The sequence below is a fragment of the Citrus clementina genome, unplaced genomic scaffold (assembly GCF_000493195.1).
Source record: "Citrus clementina cultivar Clemenules unplaced genomic scaffold, Citrus_clementina_v1.0 scaffold_8, whole genome shotgun sequence".
NCBI lineage: Eukaryota > Viridiplantae > Streptophyta > Magnoliopsida > Sapindales > Rutaceae > Citrus > Citrus x clementina.
Genome location: NW_006262022.1, coordinates 20,822,475 through 20,848,157, shown reverse-complemented (window position 1 = coordinate 20,848,157; position 25,683 = coordinate 20,822,475). Strand labels below are relative to the sequence as shown.

At 34.4% G+C, this 25,683-nt stretch overlaps 1 protein-coding gene across 2 annotated transcripts; it reads right to left on the bottom strand.

Annotated features, from left to right (window-relative positions):
• Window positions 1-4,331: 4,331 nt before the first annotated feature.
• On the bottom strand, window positions 4,332-11,202 carry LOC18034184 (protein argonaute 5). Of its 2 annotated transcripts, none has more exons than XM_024178824.1 (22): window positions 10,634-11,202; window positions 10,327-10,544; window positions 10,125-10,238; window positions 9,784-9,917; window positions 9,563-9,666; window positions 8,775-8,878; window positions 8,213-8,345; window positions 8,010-8,126; window positions 7,773-7,883; window positions 7,612-7,683; window positions 7,102-7,221; window positions 6,803-6,953; window positions 6,601-6,722; window positions 6,176-6,313; window positions 5,961-6,103; window positions 5,825-5,887; window positions 5,668-5,752; window positions 5,429-5,564; window positions 5,225-5,298; window positions 5,004-5,098; window positions 4,867-4,898; window positions 4,332-4,738 (listed from the first exon to the last, which is right to left on the bottom strand). In XM_024178824.1, the coding sequence occupies exons 1-22, from the start codon at window positions 11,090-11,092 to the stop codon at window positions 4,563-4,565; spliced, it is 2,901 nt and encodes a 966-aa protein (XP_024034592.1). In that variant the 5' UTR covers window positions 11,093-11,202; the 3' UTR covers window positions 4,332-4,562. The 2 variants fall into 2 exon arrangements, with proteins under 2 accessions (XP_024034592.1, XP_024034593.1); XM_024178825.1 differs by having other exon boundaries at window positions 5,689-5,752.
• Between the last annotated feature and the right edge of the window lie 14,481 nt (window positions 11,203-25,683).

The window sequence follows — 25,683 nt, the reverse complement described above, 5'->3', positions numbered from 1 at the left end:
AGAATTTGTCTTTTTGTTTGCATTTGAAAGGGAATCGAATATCTCTCTCAAAAAATAAAAAATAAAAAGAAAGGGAATCGAATAACATAAACGAGTTGTTATTTTTTATTTTTGACAAGAAAGTTACCGAAACTTTTCGATTCAAACATAAAAAGATTCGTAGCAAGTGGGATTATTTACATTTTAATAAAATTTTATGTCACTAAAATGTTTCTAATGTAATTTATTACTAAAGACAGTTTAATATATTTGAGAAGTTAGAAATATTTTAGTTTTAACAAGAAAATGCCTATGCTGACCAATTAATATATACCTGCAAGTTGAAGGATGTGGTTGTAACTTTAAAAAGATATTTTGTTATATCTTAATTATTTAACGTAACATGACATATATTTTTGAAATATTATTACTATGTGAAGGTAAGTTTATTTAAGACGAGATCTACAAAAAATATAACTTATTATAATGTGGAGTTTATTCTTAATTATAACTAGTTTTAAGTTGTGATCACAATTTTTTATTACCATGAAGAGATTATTTCTATATAGAGTATGTCTATTTAGAGGTTCTACTATATATAGAGAGAGATAGTGTAGCTTCTGCATTCCGCCAATGCGCGGGCTTAAGCTTGGCACCCCCTTATAGTCGTTTCTTCTATAATAAAATCAGAATTCAATAAGAAAGCTAATTCCTAAAGAGGAAAGGAATTACACGTTATCACAACTTCTTAGTTATGTTCTTAATAAATAATTAACTATACACATAGTTTGTTGCTCTGATGAACTCAAGCAATTAATATTGTGTCATCTCTGATATTGATTCATTCATTAAACATGGAAGTTTCTCTTCGTGCTCATAATAATAATGACTCTGCAATTCTGGGGACACTGTTCTCGCTCTACGTTGGAGACCTCGACTCCACAGTAACAGAACAACAGCTCATTCAGACCTTCTCGTTCTCAAAACTCGAAGGACTTGCTTCGGCTATGCTCTGCGTTGATAGCTTCCATCGACGTTCACTCCGCTATGGCTACGCCAACTTTCATTCCTTTCACTGTGGTACGTGCATGCATGTTCATAATTTATATATACATATTTTCCTAAAACTATTTTAATTACCTAAGTTAAATTAATTGAATCAAATATGTACTTTTAGTTATATGTGTACAACTCTTTGTTGTATAAAGTGAATTATTGCAGATAATTCCATAATACGGGAAACAGAACGTACACCAATCTATTCTTTAACCATCTGTCTTTCCCAGAATTTGAACTAGAGCAATGATTAGTCAGTTAAATAAAATTACTTGAAAACAGCTTGACTAAACCCTAGGGTTTCAGGAAATGTTAATTAGAGTTAGGGCTACAAGTTTGGGAGTTGGTCAAGAGCGATAATCAAAACCCTTGCATGGGGCGAGCCAGTGATTAGAACCCAAACCTTACAATTGTGAAGTCATGGGTTTAAGCTCCCACAATGCATTGTTGGGGATTTAATTTCCTTCTTTAATTGAGTGAAGACAGTTTTTTTCATTTCGAAATGTGAGTAGAGTAAACATCCTTCGAATGTTAGAGAGAGTAAAAGTTCGGACAGTGTTTCATAAGAATTGATGTAAACTAGTCCCAGTAATAATCTGATTTATAAATATAAATTGTAATCTAATGTAATATGAGTTGTACTCTTGAGAAATTGTCTCGTGTAATAATAATAAAAAAAAAAGCCAGACGCGACATTGTTCTTCTAATTAAATTCGAAACGATTTGCCGGCTTACTTTCATAACAATTGAAATATATTCCTAATGAACGTCTTTAACTTTTATAATTTTTTTATCAGCAACAAAGGCTATAGAGGCATTGAATTATACAATACTGAATGGTAAAGCAATTAGAGTAATGTAGTCGACACCCAATTCTGAAGCCAGATTGAGTTGGAAAAGTGTTCGTTAAGGTAATTAATTACAAAATTTTTTCATGGGATATGAAAACATTTAGTTAGTTGATCATCATTTTGTCTGATGTTTCCTATATATATATACACTTGGCAGAACTTGGCTAGTACAATAGACAATTGGAAGCTCCATCAAATATTTTCCAAATTCGGAGACATTCAGTCCTCCAAGCTCCAAGGTTGTTGTGTCTCAAGATGGGAAAAGCAAAGGCTATGGCTTTGTCCAATACTCAACGCCAGAATCTGCACTCAATGCTATTGAGAAGCTTTATGCTGCTACCGTTGAAGGAATGGAGCTGTACCTGTATGTGCCATCTTTGTATGTATGCTAATTTATTTACTATTTGTCACATTCATAATGTTCACCGGCATTAATTGGCAGCTATGTTGGTCCATTCATCAGAAGGGCTGGCAGGATTCAAGAAAGTGCTTCATTTAACAACCTGTACGAAATTCTTCGAGTTTGGAAAAATATTAAATAAGTTTGGTTATCTCAAAAGATGCTAACGGTACGAAAGGCGATTTTACGCGCTTAATTTGAGAGAATGCAACGAGAGCGTGCCGAATTATACAATTTTTGTTTTCGTTATTTGCTCTCTCAATTAATATCGTTATTTTCGTTTGTTAAATCCTGCTAAAATCAAGATGTTTGTCAAGTGTAGGATAAAAATTTGTACGTGAAGAACATAAATGATGACGCAGCTCTGTTAAGATCATGAGAACTAATCGAGGTATTAGCAAAGGGTTCGGATTTGTGTGTTTCTCTAATCCTGATGAAGCCAATGGAGCCATAAATACTCTGAATGGCATCTTAGTTTCATCAAAAGCCATTGTATGTGGCCATTGCTTAAACAAAGTGAGAAAGAACTTCGTACCTACAAATGATGTATGCAAAGCAAGGGCCAGGACTTGGTAGCACCATTTTTCCTATGCATCCGACCCTTTATCAACGTGCCTTACAAGTGTACCAAGCACCAGGGTTTAAGCATGGTGGCATGATTCCTAATGGATTTTCACCTCCTCCTCCTTCTCCTTTGTTTCTAATGGTAACGTAAAATCAAGTTTAGGATGTATTTGGAATTGTTGCGCTTCTGCTTAACTTTGGGATTAAAAATTTTGTATTACAGGCTCCTAATTCTGTAAGGCAATATAGAGGAGGAAGGATGAATGGGCATGCTAAATTTTCCAATGGGAATCAAAGAGCTGACAAATGGGAATTAAAGAGCTGCTGCTTACAATGAAAATTTGAGCAGCATCCTTGCTGCTGCTTTCCCTAATGAAAGGAAAGATATTCTTGGCCAAAGACTCTACCCGCTGCTGAAGAAACTCAAGGTGATTACTCATATTTTTTGTTAAGGGTCAATTTTGATTCATCTTCGGGTAAAATGATAATCTTCAGTTTACTTTCATTTTCGTTCAAAAGATTAGGACAAACGAAAAGGGTGTTGATAATAATATTTTTTTTTGTCTTTTTAATGATAAAAGAGATAAATTGATGTTTTTATATTTTTGAGGTAAATAGTAGATTGTTATTCAAAATAAGGGAGTAAATTGAAGTTTTAACCTTCTGCGAATGTACTAATAATTTTCACCTGCTTTAAGCTTTGGTTTAATGATATTTACATGTAAGTAACTTTTGGACAATGTGGTCTTTCACCAAAGATTACTGAGATGCTTTTGGAAATGGATCACTCCGAGCTGCTCGTGCTGTTGGATTCACTTTTGAGTCATTGGCTGCAAAAGTGGAAGAAGCAACGGAATTGCTTGAGCTCTCAAAAAGTAAAGAAAGTAATTCGGAAGCCACCGTACAAGAAGAATAACGAGTAATTGAAAGTAAAAAAAAAGAAAAAAAGAAGAAGCATACACAGTTTAATACTTTGAAGAAATTTTTATGACATTTTTTAATTCAATACTTTCGCTTTTGCAGTATTTGTTCATCTATTTATACATCTTAGTTAAAAACAACTACATGTACCCAACCGTATACATGCATCATTCGCCTAATCAAACAATTGAGGCAAACTTTAATTTTCCTTCTTACAACCATTTTTTAATTATAGTTTATTATTTTAATTCACTAATTTTCAAAAGTCACAAAAAATATTTGATTAACTAAGAGTCAGTTTAGGATTGCAGTTGAAATTCAATAACTTACTTATTTCATAATTTTTAATAAAAATAGTGTTTGTTAAATTTTGTAAAAACAACTTATTTAATATTTTTCTCCATTTTGTCGAGAGAGAGAATAAGATCAAATATATAATTGATCCAATTATGTTTTCAGAATAAAAATGTTAATTTAAAAAAGAGTGCAGTGAGATCAAATAACCAGGACAATATGCAGCTAACATTTTTAAAATAAGGAGAATCAGAAACATTTTTAAAATAAGAAATGAAGTTTTTTGGCATTTAAATTTACAAGGCATTAACCAGGACAATATGCAGCTAACATTTTAAAATAAGGAGAATCAGTTTCTACCCTTGATGTCCAATTTGAAACTACTCCCAAAATAACAGTACTGTCCAAAAAGGGCACCACGCTGGTACTCCATATACCAAAACACGTCAAGCCTTGATGAAAACCATGACAAAGAGGATTGATGCTGGAGACTACTTTCAGCAGTAAAACATTACATCTTTCACATTATCCTTGATGACGGGAAGAGGCCGGATAGCCAAACTCCCCTCCGCCGTGCTCCTAGTCCCTCCTGTGGATCCACCCGCAGATGTTTCGTCTTCGATATAAAAACGAGCCCGAAAAGCTGCTAAATGTGCATAATATGCAGGAGGCACTGCCATATGAAAACAGCCAATACAAAAAATAAAAAGAAAAAAAAATCAATCAATGCTAGCCAGAATCATAATAATTCATTGACTCAAAATATTTTTAGTAAAACAATAGAAGTACGAAGCGTCAGACCTATTGAAACTGATCGAGTACACCTTGCATACCTGAAAATGGGCCACGAGTCAAAAACTTACAAAATAACCATTCGAAAGATAAATTCTTCAACAATGCAATATTAAATCCGGTTATAGAGAAGGTAAACATATTACGTGTAACACAAGTTATTTGTTAACACTTGCAAGCCATCTGCAGTAAAACGGTTCTCATCAAACAATACATGGTAGTGAGTTGGGCGACTGGTTCCCTGGAACAAACACCTTAATCAGTCCAACAAATTAAAAAATTTGGGGGGGGGGGGGGGCATTGTTTAACAAGTCTGGATGAAAAATATTTGGATTGAAAGAGCAAACTTATTTTCTTTTTTTTTTACCTGAATTCCTGCATGGCTGTTGAGGTAAAAATCAAATTCTGTAGGGTGACAAATTTGAGTATCGACAACAGTTCCTAACACAAGAACATCCCAAAAGTATTCATCAAAGACAAGGTGAAGCAACAACATGGTTCCCACCCATTGTGAATACTCAAAAGAAGCAAATAGAAAATAAAGATTAATAATACAAAGCAAACTTGGAACCTGGTAAAATATTTCCACTCCTATCCGTCAGATCACGTCTGTTGTGCTCAGCAGGAAAAAGGCGAGTATGATGCCTTTTCTGTACCACAACAAACGTAACTGGTGGCGCATATCCCTCCTCAAGTGAGGCACAGGCCTGCAAATAAGTCAATTTAGCATGTTGCAACAAAAGTCATCAACAAGAAATTAACTGAAACTAGGTATTGAAAATCTCTAGAACACAAGAAAATTGTATTAACTTCAGGACTCATCAGCATTACCAGTCGGATAGCATTCATTTCATGGAGCAAAACCTGACTGAACTGCCCTTCACTAACACCATCTCTGGCACATAAATGAAACAACATCAGTAACATTCTACAAAACATGCAGTTTAACATTGAAAACAGCCATTACCGGTAGAAAATAATACTCTCAGGTTTACGGTTGGTTGATATTTTGAAGGCAATTAACAGTTCCCTGTAAAGACAAACAGAAGCATAAGGTTCTCTTAATAATAAGGCACCTGATATGTACTTCCATGCCTACTAACCTGATCATCCCTCCATGAACTAAACCCCTCTGAGGATCTTGAATAGATTTATAGAGATCTTGGATAATTTCCTCATTATGTGCCTGAGCAGAGACAAGTCCTCTGTACTTGGTTACTTCTGGCCAATCCATTGAGGCCACCACCTGTCTCAGTCAATTCAATCTTTCAACAGAGTGAATTACTAGAAAGCAGAAACAGAAAATGAGTGCACATACGGCCACTATTGAAGGGCTAGAGTCTTCTCCTGGTTGTGGATGGGTGACATCTGCACCAAATATAATTGTAGGTCTATCAGTCACAAGAGGAATTCTTTTCTGAACAGCATCATCGAGCACAGTGTTTCGTCCTCCAACCTGATAAAATTACAAATAGCAAACTGAATCTCCAGTACCAATAAGCAAACCTATCAATTTTAACAAGAAATTTTGGCACTCCCAAACACTTATAAAAATATCTTGAACATCAGAATTTGATTATTTGAAAAAAAAAATTACAATAATTACAGCAAATCAAGACTGAAATTAAATTGCCAAAAAAAAAAAAAAATTCATCTCCTACATGTTTTCCTGCCAACCCTTGTATTGGTTCTCAAATATTAACCATGATAATGAACACGCAAAAAAATGGGGGCAAAGCAAACCTTCACATTGATTTTAAGAGCCACATTTTCAAAATACTGCATGTTGCGACTGGATGCGTGCTTAGGCTGACAGCATTGTGAAACAATCCCAAGTTCCGTTTCACAAACTCGCTTAATTCTTCCTGCGAGCAGAAAGCCGATAATGTTGAACAAAACCAAAGCTGACATTAAAGTTTAATCCTTGATTAAATTTATCACTCACCATATGATCCGCGAACATCTGGTAAAATAATTATCAACAGCTGAAGCTGTTTCCCTGGCTGTGTAGTCTTATTGTGAACGTCTACAAGTGCCTTCTCAATTTGATATGGGTTGTATGAACTTATGGGAATGACAGGCCGCCGGTTAAATACCTGGCATGATAAACACAGACCCCCCAAAAGAAAAAAGTCGGTTCAGAGAGACCATTAACCTAAATTGCTAGCATGAATTGCAAAACAAATAACATTACCATACCATTGCAAAACAAATAACATTACCATACCATTAACATTACCATACCATTCCCTTTCTATTGCACATATCTACCAACCGTTGACAGAACCCGATCACATCCTGGTTCAAACACGTTGAGAAGTTCATACAAGTCCAAACTTCCACCCTCCCACCATTGAACATTTTCTGTACAACCAAAATTACACAAAATAATTCAGTGTAAACAAATAAAAGCTTCTCCTTCAGAAGGCAAAGTGGATTGAGCTGAACACCAAGCACATACAATCCAAATACCTAAGTGAATATCAGATACAATGCTTGTCAAAGATGAAAAAGTATATAACTAAATAGAAATTACAGCATGCTAAAATGAAAAAAAAAATAAAAAAATTATGGTTGCAAAGGAAATGCAGCACATCCACATTGCATCAAATTTAGCAAATCAACTTCCAACCCATCCTACCCATCAGTCAATAAACATCCCTCAACCAATTTAAACAAGTGGAAACTGCTTCCCTATGCTCTTCCTAAGCACAAATCAACAGCTACAGAATAAAATAATAATCAGTAATTCACCTTGTTAATCATGTTCCATTGCCCAAAATCAGGATTCACGCTTGCTTCTTGGCCAGTTTCATGATATTTAAGCTGCAGCATTACAGGAGGTAAAGTTAAGCATAAGGAGATTGGAAGTACCATAATCCTGTTACAAATAAAACAAAATGACACATAATTACCATTGGAGCAGGTAGGATTCGAGCATTAACCGATGTAAGACCATCAACCACTTGAATTCCAAACTCTCTGTTCACAAGAGTATCTTCATTGTAAGCATTTTCCCTAGCCATCTGCAGAAGAATGTCAAACCCAGAAGCAAGAATCAGAAACTCTCTTTGTTCACAAGAAGATAGCTCCCAGATTAATCATCCAAAAAAGATCCACCACAGATGTAAGAAATTACAACAATGCTCTACCATCTGTATATTTGCTTCACGATCCTGAGGACGCTGACAGGTTGCTCTTAAAAGAGCAGTTACTTGTCTTTCATTTAATCTTTTAGTATATCTCTGTCCCTCGACAATCCTAGAAAGCTGTAAACAAAAATATTCTATAAATAAGTCTTAAATAAATTATTTTCCAGACACAAAGAACGAAAGTAGTCTTTTGATCATAGAACCTCCATTGGCAAATAAATGCGCCTCTCTTCAGTTCCAGCTTCAAGGGCAGGCAATGACGTGAATTGAAGCGCAATTTTATGTTTTTCAAGAAAATATTGAACCACCGACCTTGTCTCATTGTCACAAGTAAACCTAGCAAATACAATCAAAGGGAAGATATAACGTGAATTCCGACTATAACATGGAAGGAGGGATACATCACTGTTACAGGCAATATCAAGTGACCATCGCACTACATAGTAGCCAACTACTATCACATATCAGATTTGAGAAATTGATTTGAGACACATCCGCCAAACTTTTTACCACCAAGTAGTTCAATCATACATAAAATACAACACAAAAGACAAATTTAACCATATGTGGATTTCAGATGACGACAAAAGCAGGCAACATAAAGTATGCTTCTCAAATGGCGTGGGGGACTCAAGAATCAGCTAACATAAACAAATCGACCAACATAAACACAACCAAACCACCAAGTTATGTTATCACACTCTATCACCACACGTTGGACAGTGTTCTTACACTTGTATATCAGTTAATTACACACACACATACATTACTTGGCTCATCGGTTGACTGGTTATTCCAGTGATCTTGCAACTTAAGTTGTACCCCATATGCCTGAGCACTACCTTTATTCCCTTCAATGCCTTTTTCACCTAGAAGTCAAGAATTAAACAAGTATATTAATATCATTGACCACATGTCTCTATCCCATTCCCAGCAATAATTTTGAAAATAATTAAAGGGCGGTTGTCAAATAGCGGCCAAAATAGATCGAAAGTAAAAATTTTACAGATAGTTCAAAAGATTGCTAATATACGTAACGGAATGATAATAAGTTGATCAAGATAACTGTACAATTGCAAATGAATGCGTGGAAGATTTTTAAAACCGCCATTTCAAGATCTCATTTCTTTATCATCAGAATTATAGGCCAAATTATACACCAACTTCCTACATTAATCATCAAACACTGTCATCAACATTCTATTCCCCCTAGACTTGGGAGCTCATTCTATTTAGATTTCAATGGCCGAGAACAACACTACTCACTACCCACCAGTTCAGCCACAAATTAAGAAATTACCCTATCCAAAATTTGCAAGAAATTTGAAATTTTAAACTGCTAATTACTTGCAATTAATTATACACAGCATCTAAAACATTACTGAACGGTTTGCCTAACAAATCTGTGATCATTCTTTGAAAAGGCTCTTATCACAAATATATTACGGTGCTGCAGCCCTCAATTAAAACTTTTAACCGCCCAATAGATAGCTCATTAAGTTGATACTAAATTAATTATAACCATGACATCACGAAAGAAGACTAGACAATACCTTCAGACGCACTTGATCAGAAAGAGGACGTGATAAGTCGCTGCAATAATACTGAACAAACTCAGTAACTAGAATTGGCTTATAAAAGGAGCTGGCTGAAACATCTGCAACAGCAAAAGCAAATATTTATGTAGCAGTGCTGCACCTAAAAAAGAAAAAATCAAGCTTGGATAATATAAAGATAAGCAGCATCAAATTATATAAAATATAATGAGAAAAACCAATATTAAGAGATAGCCCAAATTGGGTTGGGCGAAGACTCTGAAAATATCCACGCCAATATTCAATGCCATCACCAAGCTGACCCATTGGTCCAAGATCAGTTGAGAAAAATGACCTTCCCACAACTGTATGCCTGATGCAGAAGTTCATCATTTCATTAATTAACCATTCTAAAACCTAAATTGTTCAAGGCACAAAATAGACAATAATAAAATTGTTCCTCAGAAATCAAATGCTCAATCAGTTGCATGAACAAGCAAATGCTGGCATGGGCACGGAACATCCTATATCATACATACCAAAAAGTGAAACTTTTATTAACACAGTTAAGGTTAAATACTTCTCTGATGGAGCTGCTCTGAGAACAACATCAAGCACTTGTATGAACTTCTGTAGAGTGTAAACATAAGGCTGCGACGCCAATCTGATAACCACCCTAAACTGACGCTCCGTTCTGCATAAGAAATCACTCGACACATTAAATCAAGAAAACTCACAATCAACAATATTCAAGAAACACACGTGTTAAAAGCATGAGATACCCCGGGCTGGCAGATGAGCTGGGACGAGGATCACTATCAGGTAACGTGATAATGAATTCCTTCGATTCAAAAGGCAGCGGCCCTGCAGTGTAAATGCTCTTCATACCATCATAGGCAGGTATTCGTTCACCCAAGTTAGTCAGCCGATATAAGTTAATCAGCTGAGAAATAATTTGTCTGTTGATCTTTTGTGACGTCACCTCTGGATCAATTGAAACCTTAATTGACGAGAAAAACGGAAAATAAAAAATAAAAAGAGTCAAAACGTTTTCAAAAATAACGAAGTTAAAATTAAAAGTAGACTTACATCATAGTGATGAATGTCTCTCTTGGCAAGTTGCACCATAAAGTGATTTGCTCGGACAACACATTTTCTGCCACGGGTTCCGAATCCCGGCCTCACTGGAAGTCTCACCGCCCGCGACGACGAAGGCGGAAGTGTAGCCGCCGCTGGTGCCGCCAATGTCAGTTTCTGCTCCGTTTCTTCGACAAGAGTAGAGACTGAAGACGAAGAAGGAGCAGAAGCAGAAACAGACGGAGACGAAGGAGCCGGCTCCGTCGAAGTCGAAGCGGTGTGCGGTGAGGACGGGGCTGCACCGGAGCCGGAATGCGATCCACGACCAGCACCCCCACGGTGACCTTGACGACCTCGGCCGCGTGGTCCAGCGGCTCCGCCGCCACCCCGCTGGAATGACGGCGCCCGTGCCTGAGTCGGCTGGTCACGGCGAGAATCCGGCCTACGACCACCGCCACCACGTCGAGACATTGTCGAAAGCAGAAAGGTAAAATGAAAGGAAATTTTGAGGAACCGAATTGAAGTGATGGTCACACAAATAAAGCGAGAGAGCGACGACTTAAGAAGAAACAGAGAGAAGGAGAGAGGAAGATGGGAAGTGTATATAAATAATAAAAAGGAACTTAAATTACTTATTAATTAGTGAGCGTTCATCTTTAATTTTTAATTAGTGATTATTAATTATTAATTTTCAACTGGAAATTGAGGTAAGAGCTTCAGCTAGTTAGGAGTGTTCGCAAATCGAATTTTATGGATTGGCTATTAATTTATATCCGATTCATGATTTTATAGATTATAAATTTTTAATCTAATTCAATCCACGAATTGGTGAAATTTAATTCAAATTCAATTCATATATCTGTGGATCGGATGCGGATTTGACCTAATCCATATCTAATCTATTATTTTGCGGACTAAAAATTTTTAATTTTGTCCAATCCACAAACTAACTAAATAAAAAAATTTAATATAAAAATAATTTTACTACAGATGAAATTTAAAATCAAATAAGATTTACATAAATTAACTGTTTAAATAAAGGTAGAAAATACATTTAAAGTTTCAAAATATAACACACCAAAACGAAAAAAATCTCATTAGTTTATATCAGCACATGGAAATTAACTATTTAAGAAGCTTTATTTATTTATTTATTTATTTGTTTATTTGTTTATTTTATATTATCATCAGATAAGATATAATATAGTGTTAATATAACTATATTTTAACTTATTTATTTACTAGTAAGTAATAATGTCATATTTACAAGTTTTTTTAATTAAATAAATACTCTTTATTTTTTTGCGTATTCGTGGATTTTTACGGATTTATAAAAGTAGATTCATATCCAATCCACCGATTGCAGATTATCAAATTTTCAATCCAATCCAATCCACTAATCCACAGATCGAATTTTTACGGATCAGACGGATTGAGCGGATTGGAATGGATTCTGAACACCCCTATAGCTAGGCTTTCCGCCTTTCAGGTTTCCAGCTCCAGTCAGCACGAGAACTTAAATTACTTTTTTTTTATAAGATGGATTATGGGTAATAATATATTGGGTTTAGTAGGATAAAATAAGATTGGGCTGGATTTATATTTAATATTATCTCATGTTTGGTATACTATGTAGGATTTTACTAAAACAGTTTATAAGAAAATAAAGTATATTACTATTGATTTATTAATTATTAAATATTTAAAAGTATTTTATTTATAAGAGTAAATTTATAAATATAAATTTAATAATACGAATATTCGAAATATTAAATAAAAAACCTGAATATTAATTTAAGTTGTTTTTATTTTATTATTATTATTATAATGCACACACATAATTAGATGTGCGACACAACTAATCATTAAATGACACATGGCTCGTCGCGTACAATAATGTGTGTAACTGATCATTTATGTGTGTATATGTATGTATATACATACAAACACACACACAAACACACAAAATATAAATTCTAACATTTTTATTATTATTTAAGTAAAATGAATATTGAAGTAAATACATATTTAATCAATGTAATATAATGTAATAATAGATATAGATATTTCATTGTGTAGTTATTCTACAATTATTTTTAAGCATGAAAAAAATTATCCCACATTATCCCTAGGGTCCCTATGGGAAAATTTTTCATTCTACTTTATAAAAGTATGTGTCCAAGATTAAATGGTGTGGTCTTAAGGTACATAATCCTCACTTATCTTTGCAGCACCAAACAAAAGACTGATTTAATTTTAAAAAGAATAGTCCAATACTCTAACTTTATACTATTGTCTAACGTGTGCCTATATTTTTTTAACCTATCAAACATGGTAATTGTTTGTAGGGATCGTAAAAAAATCTAGATCCGACCCAGATTTGTAAAGATTTGGATCCACATATTGAAAAGTATAGATTAGGATGCCAAAAAATAAAATATGCACGGATTCGGATGGAAATGCATTCAGAAAATTGAATATTTGGATCCACATTATTTTTTAATTAAATTATTTATTACATTAAAATTGAATAAAAATATATGTTAAATAAAAAAAATCAAACTTGTGTAGATTTGTTGTGGTGTTTTTATTTGTGATGGTTTTAAATTGAATCTAAGTGGACTTGTGGTGTTCGTATTTATGGATTTGTAGTGGTGTTAGACTTAAATTTATGTTATTCTTGATGTTTAATTTATTTTATGGTATTTTTATTTATGAATTTAATATTGTTGAATGTTATTCTAGGTGTTGAATTGTTGATCGTTCAATTATAATTGGATTTTATTAGGCAAATTTGTTAAATTTTAAATTATATATGAATTTTGAATCATGCGAATCTAGATATGCAAAATATATGCCTGCAATCTTTACGAATATTTCCTTTAATCAGAAAAATGTGGATCCATATCTCAAAATTTCAATGCCGATTTAAATTTGGATTTGAATATTGCCACACGTAATGGTTTTTGACAATTTTAATAGTAAATTTTAATTTTACATTTTATAAAAGGGGCAAAACAATGGTGCAACCAGTTATTAGATCCAGCCACAGTTGTATGTGTCATCTTTGCGTATATGCTAATTTATTTACTATTTGTCGCATTAATAATGTTCACTGGCATTAATTGGCAGCTATGTTGGTCCATTCATCAGAAGGGCTGGCAGGATTCAAGAAAGTGCTTCATTTAACAACCTGTACGTCAAGAATTTAGATGATTATGTGACTGAGGAGATTTTGGTGGACAAATTCTTCGAGTTTGGAAAAATATTAATAAGTTTGGTTATCTCAAAAGATCCGACCCTTTATCAACGTGCATTACAAGTGTACCAAGCACCAGGGTTCAGGCATGGTGGCATGATTCCTAATGGATTTTCTCCTCCTCCTCCTTCTCCTTTGTTTCTAATGGTAACGTAAAATCAAGTTTAGGATGTATTTGGAATTGTTGCGCTTCTGCTTAACTTTGGGATTAAAAATTTTGTATTACAGGCTCCTAATTCTGTAAGGCAATATAGAGGAGGAAGGATGAATGGGCAATGCTAAATTTTCCAATGGGAATCAAAGAGCTGACAAATGGGAATTAAAGAGCTGCTGCTTACAATGAAAATTTGAGCAGCATCCTTGCTGCTGCTTTCCCTAATGAAAGGAAAGATATGTTGGGAAAATATGCTCTTTAAAAGCATATGTGTTTATTTAATTGTAATAAATAATTTTTCTGATTAATAAAATGGATGAGGTATTTTATTCAAATATCTTAATTGCATTAATATTTGTATTAAAGTCCATTTAATCATATTATATGTATTTATGTGATCACCATGTGGATTCACAGAAGACATAAATACAAGTTATCTTATGATTAAATAAATTTAGTTCGCAGTTGATAAATAAAGTTGGGCACTTTATTTAGGTATAGACTGTAATAAATTCATTGAATGATTTGTCTTAATCATGTATGAATTTGTTGATGTAGTACAACTACATTGAACATGATCACATATGAGATTTAATTAACTTTGTAATAATTGTCAGACTTATTAAATCTTATAGGCATTGATTTTACTGTAATCTTAATCTTGAGTTAATTATGATTTCATGATTGTAATTGTTATTCCATTTGAGTTACCAATGGGCACGACACATCATTGTGGTCAAGATTACTCGGTATCTTGGTGGGAGCAATTATGAGTATTGGAGTTATGGATTAACAATATAGAATTTGTACAACACATCTCTTGATGGGTTTTCGGCACTTGATCATAGAATTCTCTGGCCAAAGTGTGTCAACATATTTAGTATGTTGAAAATGATCATTAGAGAAAATCAGTAAGGATCAAGGAATAAGATGTTATTAAATTGATTGGACAGTTGAGATATCAATTTAATTAACGATGTGGTACAAAGGATTGTGCAGTAAAGAAATCAATGTGGCTTTGGACGAATTATTATTCGAGCATACAATTATGGAAGTCAGTTCCAATCTTTTAGTGGAGTAGATTTGGAATTAAATAATTAAGTTAGTTTAATTACAGGCCTAATTGTTATAGCCACTATTGTATGTTCCCAAATGATCCCCGGGTTAGCTCATTTAATTGACTGCACTACTACTGGACTAATAAGCAAGATAACTAGCTATTTGGGTCAAAAGCCTAAATATATCATTTAGTGGGAGGCTCCATTTAATAAGCTTATGTGTAAGAGGCCTTATGTTATTTTACATGGTGGGGTCCCCTATTAAATGAAAAGTAACGTGAGTTTTATTTTGGGCATTCTTGGAGCTTAGGGTTTTTACTAAAGGGAGATATATAAAGCTTATTTTCTCAAAAGAAAAAAAGAGAAGCCACTTTATACAGATCTGAGAAAAAGATTTTTCTCTCTAATTGTTGAGAGAAAAATTTTCTCGTGCTAGTTACTTTGGTAGTGATAAAGGTGTCCACACGTCAAGTGCAGATCGAACCTGAGTCATAACCTGGAAGATCATTGGTGACAGTTCGTGATCTAACAAGCGTGGTGGTGCAGGATCGTGATCTAATAGGAGTGGTGGTGGCGGATCGTGATCTAGGAGCCTAAATCACTTCAGCGGAAAAAGCCAACTCGGTTTTTCAAGGTACGATATCTAGAATACAAATTCTTATATATTATATGAGAGTGATCTTCAAAAGGTTTTATAAAAAATTTAAAAACCTAATTTTTCCCCAACAATTGGTATCAGAGCAGCCTCATATTAATATATAAGAATTTCGTATGAAATTAATCTTGAAATTTATGTATTAGAGTGGCACATTTTATTCAGATGTATATTATTTATTTAATATATGAATAAAGCATGCTTATGGTTTGTCTTAATTCATGGTTAGATTTTCTATTGTATTTTTCGTTTGGATCTGTAACAAGAGGGGTGGTTTTTTATCACCATGTTTCCCTCTTGATTTATTTTACTATTATAGAATTTTTGTAAGCCTATATTGGCCTAGGAAATTTGTAAATTAATCTCGGATTTTCAAGATCGGAGCGACGGAGGCCGAAAATTTTGACAGCGGCAACCAGCAGCAAGCAACGCGCGGCCAGCAGCACATGCTGCCAGTAAGCGCGCGTTGCACGCGCAGCGGCAGCAGCGCGCGGCTCGCAGCACACGCTGCCAGCAGCGCGCGCTGCCAGCCAGCAGCTGCGCGCGCTGAGCTGCACACTGCAAAGCAGCGCTCGCGGCCAGCAATGGCGAGCAGCGCGCGCTGCACACGCAGCTTGCTGCCCGCGCGAGTTTGGTGCGTTTCCGGCGACGTGGCGGCGGGTGTTTCGGTGTCGGAGATGCGTCGTAGATGGCCGGCGTCTCTGAACAGTCTGCTGGTGGCGGCTGGGGAAGAAAGGAAAGAGAAAAATATGGATTTAGGGTTTCAATCGTTTCTATCATTGAGGTCCCTATGGCTCCATAGTTTTTCTTTTTGGGCAGACACGTTTAAATTTTTTGCATTTAAGTCCAAAAATAATTTTGGGCTTAAAGAATCCTAGTTTTAGGCCCAATTGAAATTTGGGCTTAATGGATTAAAATGCATAGATAAAATTAAACACATTAAATTTATTTTTGGTCTAAAAATTTTATTTTAATAAAAAACTTTAATTATTTATTTATTTCCTTCCAAAAATTAAAATTGGACCAATTATAAATTTAAAAGCCCAATTTCTCTTAGTCCATTAACAAAGACAAGCTTATGGAAGATGGACATTGACAAGAAGCCTAATGAAGATTAGGCTTAGGGTTAATGTATTTTTTCATTATTAGGAAAGCCATGAATTAAGATTATTTAATTGTTTTTCTATATGTTATGTTTTGGATGATCACATGCCATGATAACAATGTCATATAGAATAGGTAGTGCCACTCTATGCATAATGATACATGTCATTCATTAATAATGAATTTCATAATATTGTTTGAAATTTGTGTATGCTTAATAATATTTGATATCATCTAGATAATATTATAGGAAGCATGCAATTAACAATATGTATGTTTTAAAAAGGAAAAACCAATTTTAAAATATTGAGTGGGAGAGGGAAAATTCAAGATAATTTTCCCACGGGCTCCATTGTTAGTTCAATAATAAAATTATATATATACCTCGACTTCATGATACGGTGATGCTCCCTTCGGAGGGTATATATATTAGATATTTTATTTGATGAACTTCTTCAAAGATAAAATTGAAATATTTTTCAATCGATTGTTCACCCCAACGGTGACTATTGATATGAAAAATACGTAGATTGAAACAATGGTTATACACTCAACTAAAATTTGTTATTAACCTTCCCAACGAAACTCTGTTAACAAATTTAGGCCCAAAAAGATAACGATAATTATTTATCATGTCTCTACATGAAAGTAAATAATCCAATGGGTAATTGAGTCTAGTAAGTATGGACATGACTTCCCCACCGGATAGCTTGTCAAAGCGGAACTAGATTATCGTTACAATAAATTAAAATGCATTTATGGTTTTATGCATTTTTGTCATTTATTGTGAATATTATTTCAAATTATTTATGCATGGATGTTTTATTTTTCAGAAAATGTCTTCCCTAAGCCCACTTACTATTATTCTGAGTCAAAACAAACTCACTGGAGAGAACTATATAGATTGGAAAAGAAATATATTCATTGTCCTGACTGCTGAAAATTATAAATATGTCTTAACCCAGCCATGCCCTCCAGTTCCAGCGGATGATACTCATAGAAATCAGAGGAGGCTTTATGAGAAATGGCAAAAGGCCAATGAAATGGCAAAGTGCTACATTTTAGCCTCGATTTCTAATATTCTGCAGACCAAACATCAGAACTTGGAGACTGCCACTGAAATAATGGATAGTCTCCAACAGATGTTCGGGCAGAGTACTCGCTCAGCGAGACAAGCAGCGCTGAAAGGAATTATGAACAGTAAAATGGGGAATGGCACAAGAGTTCGTGATCATGTCCTCAAAATGATGGACTATTTGAATGAGGCTGAGATTCAAGGAGCACAAATCGATGATAACTCAAAGATTGACATGGTGCTAGAATCTCTACCAGAAACATTCAAGGAGTTTAAGGTCAATTATAACATGAACAAAAGAAACATGACCTTAACTGAATTGATGAACGAACTCCATTCTGCTGAAGAGATCTATCGTGCTGAGAAATCTCTAGGAAGCATAAATATTACTGAAAAAAGTTCATCTTCTGGGCCTAAGCCGAAAGGCAAAGGTAAGAAGAAAGCTGGGAAAAAGAAACCGTCTACCAAGCAAGATAGCAAGCCGAAAGGCAAATGCTTTAAGTGTGGACAGAAAGGTCACTGGAAAAAGGATTGCCCTAAGATTGTGAAATCAGGTATGGGAAATCTTTTTGTAATTGAGGTCTGTTTAGTTCAGAATCCTATTGACACTTGGGTGTTGGATTCAGGAGCAACTAATCATATTTGTAATTCACTTTATTGGTTTCAGGAAACTAGGAAAATAAGTGAAGGAAGCGTCAAGCTGCAGTTAGGGACATGACAGTTCGTGTCAGCAGTGAAGACTGGATCTGTTTTATTATCTTTTAATAATAAGACTTTAGTTTTGAATAATTGTCTTTATGTTCCAGACATTAAGAGGAACTTAATTTCAGTAGCTTGTTTGTCAAAGCAAGGGTACACTGTAAATTTTGGATACTCTGTTTCTATTTTTCAAAATAAGAGACTTATTTGTTCTGGTACATTGGAAGATAATTTATATCATTTAAGTCCAATGATCCATTCTATGCATGACACAGTGATAAATAATGATGAGCATACATATTTATCTAAGAAAAGAAATATTTCTTCCAACCAATGTTACCTCTGGCATTTACGCTTGGGTCATATAAACCAAAATAGGATACAGAGAATGATCAAAGATGGGCTCTTGGGTCCATTAGAAAATGAATCATTGCCACTCTGTGAATCCTGTTTAGAAGGAAAAATGACCAAAAGGCCATTCTCGGCTAAAGGAGTACGTGCAACAGTACCACTTGAATTGGTACATACAGATGTATGTGGACAAATCAATGTACAAGCTCGATGAGGTTATGAGTATTTCATCACTTTCACTGATGATTACTCAAGATACGGTTATGTTTATCTGATGCGTCATAAGTCTGAAGCTCTTGAGAAATTCAAAGAGTATAGGGCTGAGACAGAAAAGCAATTAGATAAGAACATAAAGAAACTTCGATCTGATCGAGGTGGTGAATTTCTCTCAGGAGATTTCAAAGAGTATCTAGTTGAAAATGGGATTATATCTCAGTTGACTGCCCCGGGAACACCACAACAAAATGGGGTAGCTGAAAGAAGAAATAGAACTCTTTTGGATATGGTGAGATCTATGCTTAGTTATTCGTCATTACCAATCTCTTTTTGGGGACTAGCACTGGAAACTGCAGTTTACCTTTTGAACTTAGTTCCATCTAAGTCAGTGCCTAAAACCCCAATAGAATTATGGTCAGGTCGTAAACCAAGTTTACGACATGTTCGTATTTGGGGATCACCAGCACATGTGCTGAAACCAAAGGCAGACAAAATGGATTCACGTTCTGAGGTTTGTATGTTTGTGGGGTATCCTAAAGGAACAAGGGGAGGTTTATTTTATAGTCCTCAAGATTGGAAAGTGATCGTGAGCACACATTTCACTTCCCTCGAGGAAGACTATATGAATAACTTCAAACCTAAGAGTAAGGTAATACTTGAAGAACTGTTAGGTGATCAGGTTGATGCTCAGCTTTCAACGCCTGTTACAGAATAGGAAGAACAACAACAACCAGATGATCAACACATGATTAACCCTAAACAACCATCACTTTTAGAACCTCGTCGTAGTGGGAAGGTAACTAGGTTACCTGCGAGATACATGCTTTTAGGAGAAACCTATACGGCTATCTCAGATGAACATGTACAAGATCCCACTAGTTACAACGAATCTCTAATAGATAGAGATGTTGAATTTTGGAAAAAGGCCATGAATCAAGAATTGGAATCTATGTATTCCAATAAAGTCTGGGAACTTGTAGAGGCACCAAATGGGGTAAAACCTATAGGGTGCAAGTGGATCTAGAAGAGAAAAAGAGTAGTAGATGGAAGGGTGGAAACATTTAAAGCAAGATTAGTAGCCAAATGGTTTACTCAGAAAGAGGGAATCGATTATGAGGAAACTTTTTCTCCGGTTGCTATGCTTAAATCCATCAGGATTCTGCTCTCCATTGTTGCAGTGCTAGATTATGAAATTTGGCAAATGGATGTCAAGACTGCCTTTCTTAACGGGCATCTTGAAGAAAACATCTACATGCAGTAACCAGATGGATTTATACAAAAATGCCAAAAACACATGGTATGTAAGTTGCAGAGATCCATTTATCGATTAAAGCAAGCATCCCGGTCATGGAACATCAGATTCGATCAAGCGATTAAATCGTTTGGATTCATTCAGAACATTGATGAACCATGTGTGTACAAGAAAATTCAAGAAAAATCTGTAGCCTTCCTAATTCTTTATGTAGACGATATTCTCCTAATTGGAAACGATATAGGAGTATTGACTACAATAAAGAGTTGGTTAGCAAAGCAATTTGATATGAAAGACCTAGGAGAGGCAAGTTATATTCTTGGTATCAAGTTACTACGAGACCAGAAGAATAAAACTTTAGCCTTGTCTCAAGCGGTCTATATCGATAAGATATTGGCTAGATTTAGCATGGAAAATTTCAAGACTGGTTTATTACCATTCAGACATGGAATTACATTCTCTAAGGATCAATCACCTAAAACATCTGAAGAGATAGAGCGAATGAGATGAGTTCCCTATGCAGAAGCTGTGGGAAGTCTCATGTATGCCATGCTTTGCACTAGGCCAGACATCTGTTTTGCAGTAGGGATGGTTAGTAGATATCAATCTAATCCTGGACCTGAATACTGGACTGCGGTCAAGCATATAATGAAGTATATAAAAGAACTAAAAATTATATGCTTGTGTATTCTGGTGATGAACTCATTCTAGTGGGTTATACTGATTCTGACTTTATGTCAGATAAGGATTCCAGAAAATCAACTTCCGGTTATGGTTTACATTGGGAAGTGGAGCTATTAGTTGGAGGAGTGTGAAACAATCTTGTATCGCAGACTCCACAACTGAAGCTGAATATGTGGCTGCATCCGAAGCTGCAAAAAAAGCTGTATGGCTCCGCAAGTTCCTACAAGATCTTGAGGTGGTACCTGCTGTAACTGCACCCCTGAAACTATTTTGCGATAATAGTGGTGCGGTAGCTCAATCTAAGGAACCAAGGAACCACAAGAAACAAAAACATATTGAGAGGAAGTATCATCTTATAAGGGATATAGTGCAGAGAGGTGATGTGGAGGTTACTCAGATTGCGTCACAGCAAAACTTGGCAGATCCTTTTACTAAGGCCATACCTGGGAAACCTTTTAACTTGCACTTAGAATCCATGGGCATGCGTGAGATGCCAAATATGCTTTGAGAGCTAGTGGGAGATTGTTGGGAAAATATGCTCTTTAAAAGCATATGTGTTTATTTAATTGTAATAAATAATTTTTCTGATTAATAAAATAGATGAGGTATTTTATTCAAATATCTTAATTGCATTAATATTTGTATTAAAGTCCATTTAATCATATTATATGTATTTATGTGATTACCATGTGGATTCACAGAAGACATAAATACAAGTTATCTTATGATTAAATAAATTTAGTTCGCAGTTGATAAATAAAGTTGGGCACTTTATTTAGGTATAGACTGTAATAAATTCATTGAATGATTTGTCTTAATCATGTATGAATTTGTTGATGTAGTACGACTACATTGAACAGGATCACATATGAGATTTAATTAACTTTGTAATAACTGTCAGACTTATTAAATCACATAGGCATTGATTTTACTGTAATCTTAATCTTGAGTTAATTATGATTTCATGATTGTAATTGTTATTCCATTTGAGTTACCAATGGGCACGACACATCCTTGTGGTCAGGATTACTCGGTATCTTAGTGGGAGCAATTATGAGTATTGGAGTTATGGATTAACAATATAGAATTTGTACAACACATGTCTTGATGGGTTTTCGGCACTTGATCATAGAATTCTCTGGCCAGAGTGTGTCAACATATTTAGTATGTTGAAAATGATCATTATAGAAAACCAGTAAGGATAAAGGAATAAGATGTTATTAAATTGATTGGACAGTTGAGATATCAATTTAATTAACGATGTGGTACAAAGGATTGTGCAGTAAAGAAATCAATGTGGCTTGGGACGAATTATTATTCGAGCATACAATTATGGAAGTCAGTTCCAATCTTTTAGTGGAGTAGATTTGGAATTAAATAATTAGGCTAGTTTAATTACAGGCCTAATTATTATAGCTACTATTGTATGTTCCCAAATGATCCCCGGGTTAGCTCATTTAATTGACTGCACCACTACTGGACTAATAAGCAAGATAACTAGCTATTTGGGTCAAAAGCCTAAATATATCATTTAGTGGGAGGCTCCATTTAATAAGCTTATGTGTAAGGGGCCTTATGTTATTTTACATGGTGGGTCCCCTATTAAATGAAAAGTAACGTGAGTTTTATTTTGGGCATTCTTGGAGCTTAGGGTTTTCACTAAAGGGAGATATATAAAGCTTATTTTCTCAAAAGGAAAAAAGAGAAGCCACTTTATACAGATCTGAGAAAAAGATTTTTCTCTCTAATTGTTGAGAGAAAAATTTTCTCGTGCTAGTTGCTTTGGTAGTGATAAAGGCGTCCACACGTCAAGTGCAGATCGAACCTGAGTCATAACCTGGAAGATCATTGGTGACAGTTCGTGATCTAACAAGCGTGGTGGTGCAGGATCGTGATCTAATAGGAGTGGTGGTGGCGGATCGTGATCTAGGAGCCTAAATCACTTCAGCGGAAAAAGCCAACTCGGTTTTTCAAGGTACGATTTCTAGAATACAAATTCTTATATATTATATGAGAGCGATCTTCAAAAGGTTTTATAAAAAATTTAAAAACCTAATTTTTTCCCCAACAAGATATTCTTGGCCAAAGACTCTACCCGCTGGTGAAGAAACTCAAGGTGATTACTCATATTTTTGTGAAGGGTCAACTTCGATTCTTCTTCGGGTAGAATGATAATCTTCAGTTTAGTTTCATTTTCGTTCAAAAGATAAGGACAAATGAACAGGGGCGGACCCAGGAATTTGTATTAACCCGGGCTAAATTAAAAAAATTATATTTTAAAGTGAGCATAAAAATTTATAAGTAGAAAAAACTGCACCAAATAGGGGGGGCACGAAAAGTCTTATCGCTATAAGTTATAAACAAAAATAGTTATATAAAAAGAGTAGAAAACAAAAGCAATAAAAAAAATAAAACACTATTTTACAATTATGAAATCTCACTCTAATAAAATGTAATCATACAAGGATTATATAAGGATTAATATATTAATTAAGGATTTTAAGCTGAAATAAATGAATACATGTAATTACAATCAATTAAAAATTGAAGTAAAATTTTAATGTTTGAAGTCAAGTACTTAATTACCAGGTTTCAATAAATTAAACAATTCAAATTTATTCCTCTTTTTAAATTATAAAAATATTATTAGTCAAAAGTTTCAATTATAAACTAAATTCAACCTAACAAAAACGTATTTAGGTATTGTTGTTTCTTTGCCAAACGCTCTGACTCTCTTTAAAGAACTAGTTGTTGATGATTTTTCTATCAAATTAAAGCTCCTCAAAATATTCAAATTTTATCTTAGTTAATATAACTAATAAATAAAATCTCAAAATTTACATAAAAAGTTTATGAAAATGTTGATAATTGTTACTACATGTTTTTTTTTAAGTAGTTTAATACTAGTGACAATTTTATATTAGATTGACATACTGTTTTTTCAATTAGAATTTTTTAAAATAAATTAAAGTAATAACATTTTACCCCCTAATGTTTTTTTATCTATATAGTAAATATATAATTTACTCATTTTATAAAATAAGTCACTAATTTCAATTGGAAAAAAATATAATTGAATTGAGGACATATTTAAAAATAAAATAAAAACTCTATTATAGTATAAAATTAATGAAAATATAAGGATAATTATATTAGGGACATGTATGAAAACAAAATAAAATCTCTATTATTGTCTATAATTGATAGTAAAATAAGGGGTATGAATGATTTTTTCCTAAGTTTGACCGGGCTACCGCCCGGTCTAGCCTTGCTGTAGGTCCACCACTGCAAACGAAAAGTGTGTTGATAATAATTTTTTTTTATCTTTTTAATGATAAAAGAGATAAATTAGTGTTTTTATATTTTTGAGGTAAATAGTAGATTGTTATTCAGAATAAGGGAGTAAATTGAAGTTTTAACCTTCTGCGAATGTACTCACAATTTTCACCTGCTTTAAGCTTCGGTTTAATGATATTTACATGTAAGTAACTTTTGGACAATGTGGTCTTTCACCAAAGATTACTGAGATGCTTTTGGAAATGGATCACTCGGAGCTGCTCGTGCTGTTGGATTCACTTTGAGTCATTGGCTGCAAAAGTGAAAGAAGCAACAGAATTGCTTGAGCTCTCAAAAAGTAAAGAAAGTAATTCAGAAGCCACTGTACAAGAAGAATAACGAGTAATTGAAAGTAAAAAGAAAAAAAAGGAAGCATACACAGTTTAATAGTCTTGTGGATTGCTTAAATGTACTTATAGTACGATCATCGGCTTTGAAGAAATTTTTAGGGATATTATCATTTTCCCACTAAAGATATTCTGACACATCATGTCAGTACCACGGTTTGGTAAAACCATCACTTTACCACAAAACGTATAAACTGTTAGCATTTTCCCACCATTCCGTTAACTGAATAAAAATTATGCTGACATTATAAGGGTATTTTGGACATATCACGTGAAATGTTTACTGTCAAATAGAGAGTCTCACTCTCTTTCCACGCACTAATATTGGACTCTTCTGTGCTATGCATATTTGATAGGTTCGTATTATCTTTTTTGTATGTAGGGCATCGTTGGGTTTGCCATTGGTCTGGCAGCTATGGTTTGTTTCAGAAACTTATGTTTAAAATGCACAAGCTGGGAAGTCATTCTCAGCATAGTTCCTCAGGAACCTCTAATATGATGTACATATCCCTTGCTTTCATTTCATGTGTGATAGGGAAATCGAGCTATAGCTGAAATTCAATTTGCAGATTATATTTTTCCAGCTTTTGATAAGGTATAGCTCTCTTCCAGAAACTAGCATCTCTTGTGGTTTTATAATTCACCTTTAGTTGACATAATCTTCTTGGTAGATTGTCAATGAAGCTGCTAAGTTCAGATACAGGAGTGGAAATCAATTTAATTGTGGAGGTAATATGTTGCTCCGTTTATTGTCCAATGCTCCCCTCTGGTTATTTCTTTTTTAGTTTTTCTTCCTCCCCGTCTCTCTGCTCTTGTTTTGTCCTTGAAGGGCCTTCATGTGATTCCCCAGGATTAACAGTAAGAGCCCTTTA

Excerpts from the sequence above, each read along its gene's own strand:
- LOC18034184 (XM_024178824.1), bottom strand. The coding sequence starts at position 11,092 with ATGTCTCGACGTGGTGGCGGTGGTCGTAGGCCGGATTCTCGCCGTGAC. Across the intron at positions 5,888-5,960 it reads GTTCATGGAGGGATGATCAG|GGAACTGTTAATTGCCTTCA; the intron begins GTTAGTAGGCAT and ends TTGTCTTTACAG. Across the intron at positions 4,739-4,866 it reads TACTCGATCAGTTTCAATAG|TGCCTCCTGCATATTATGCA; the intron begins GTCTGACGCTTC and ends TTCATATGGCAG.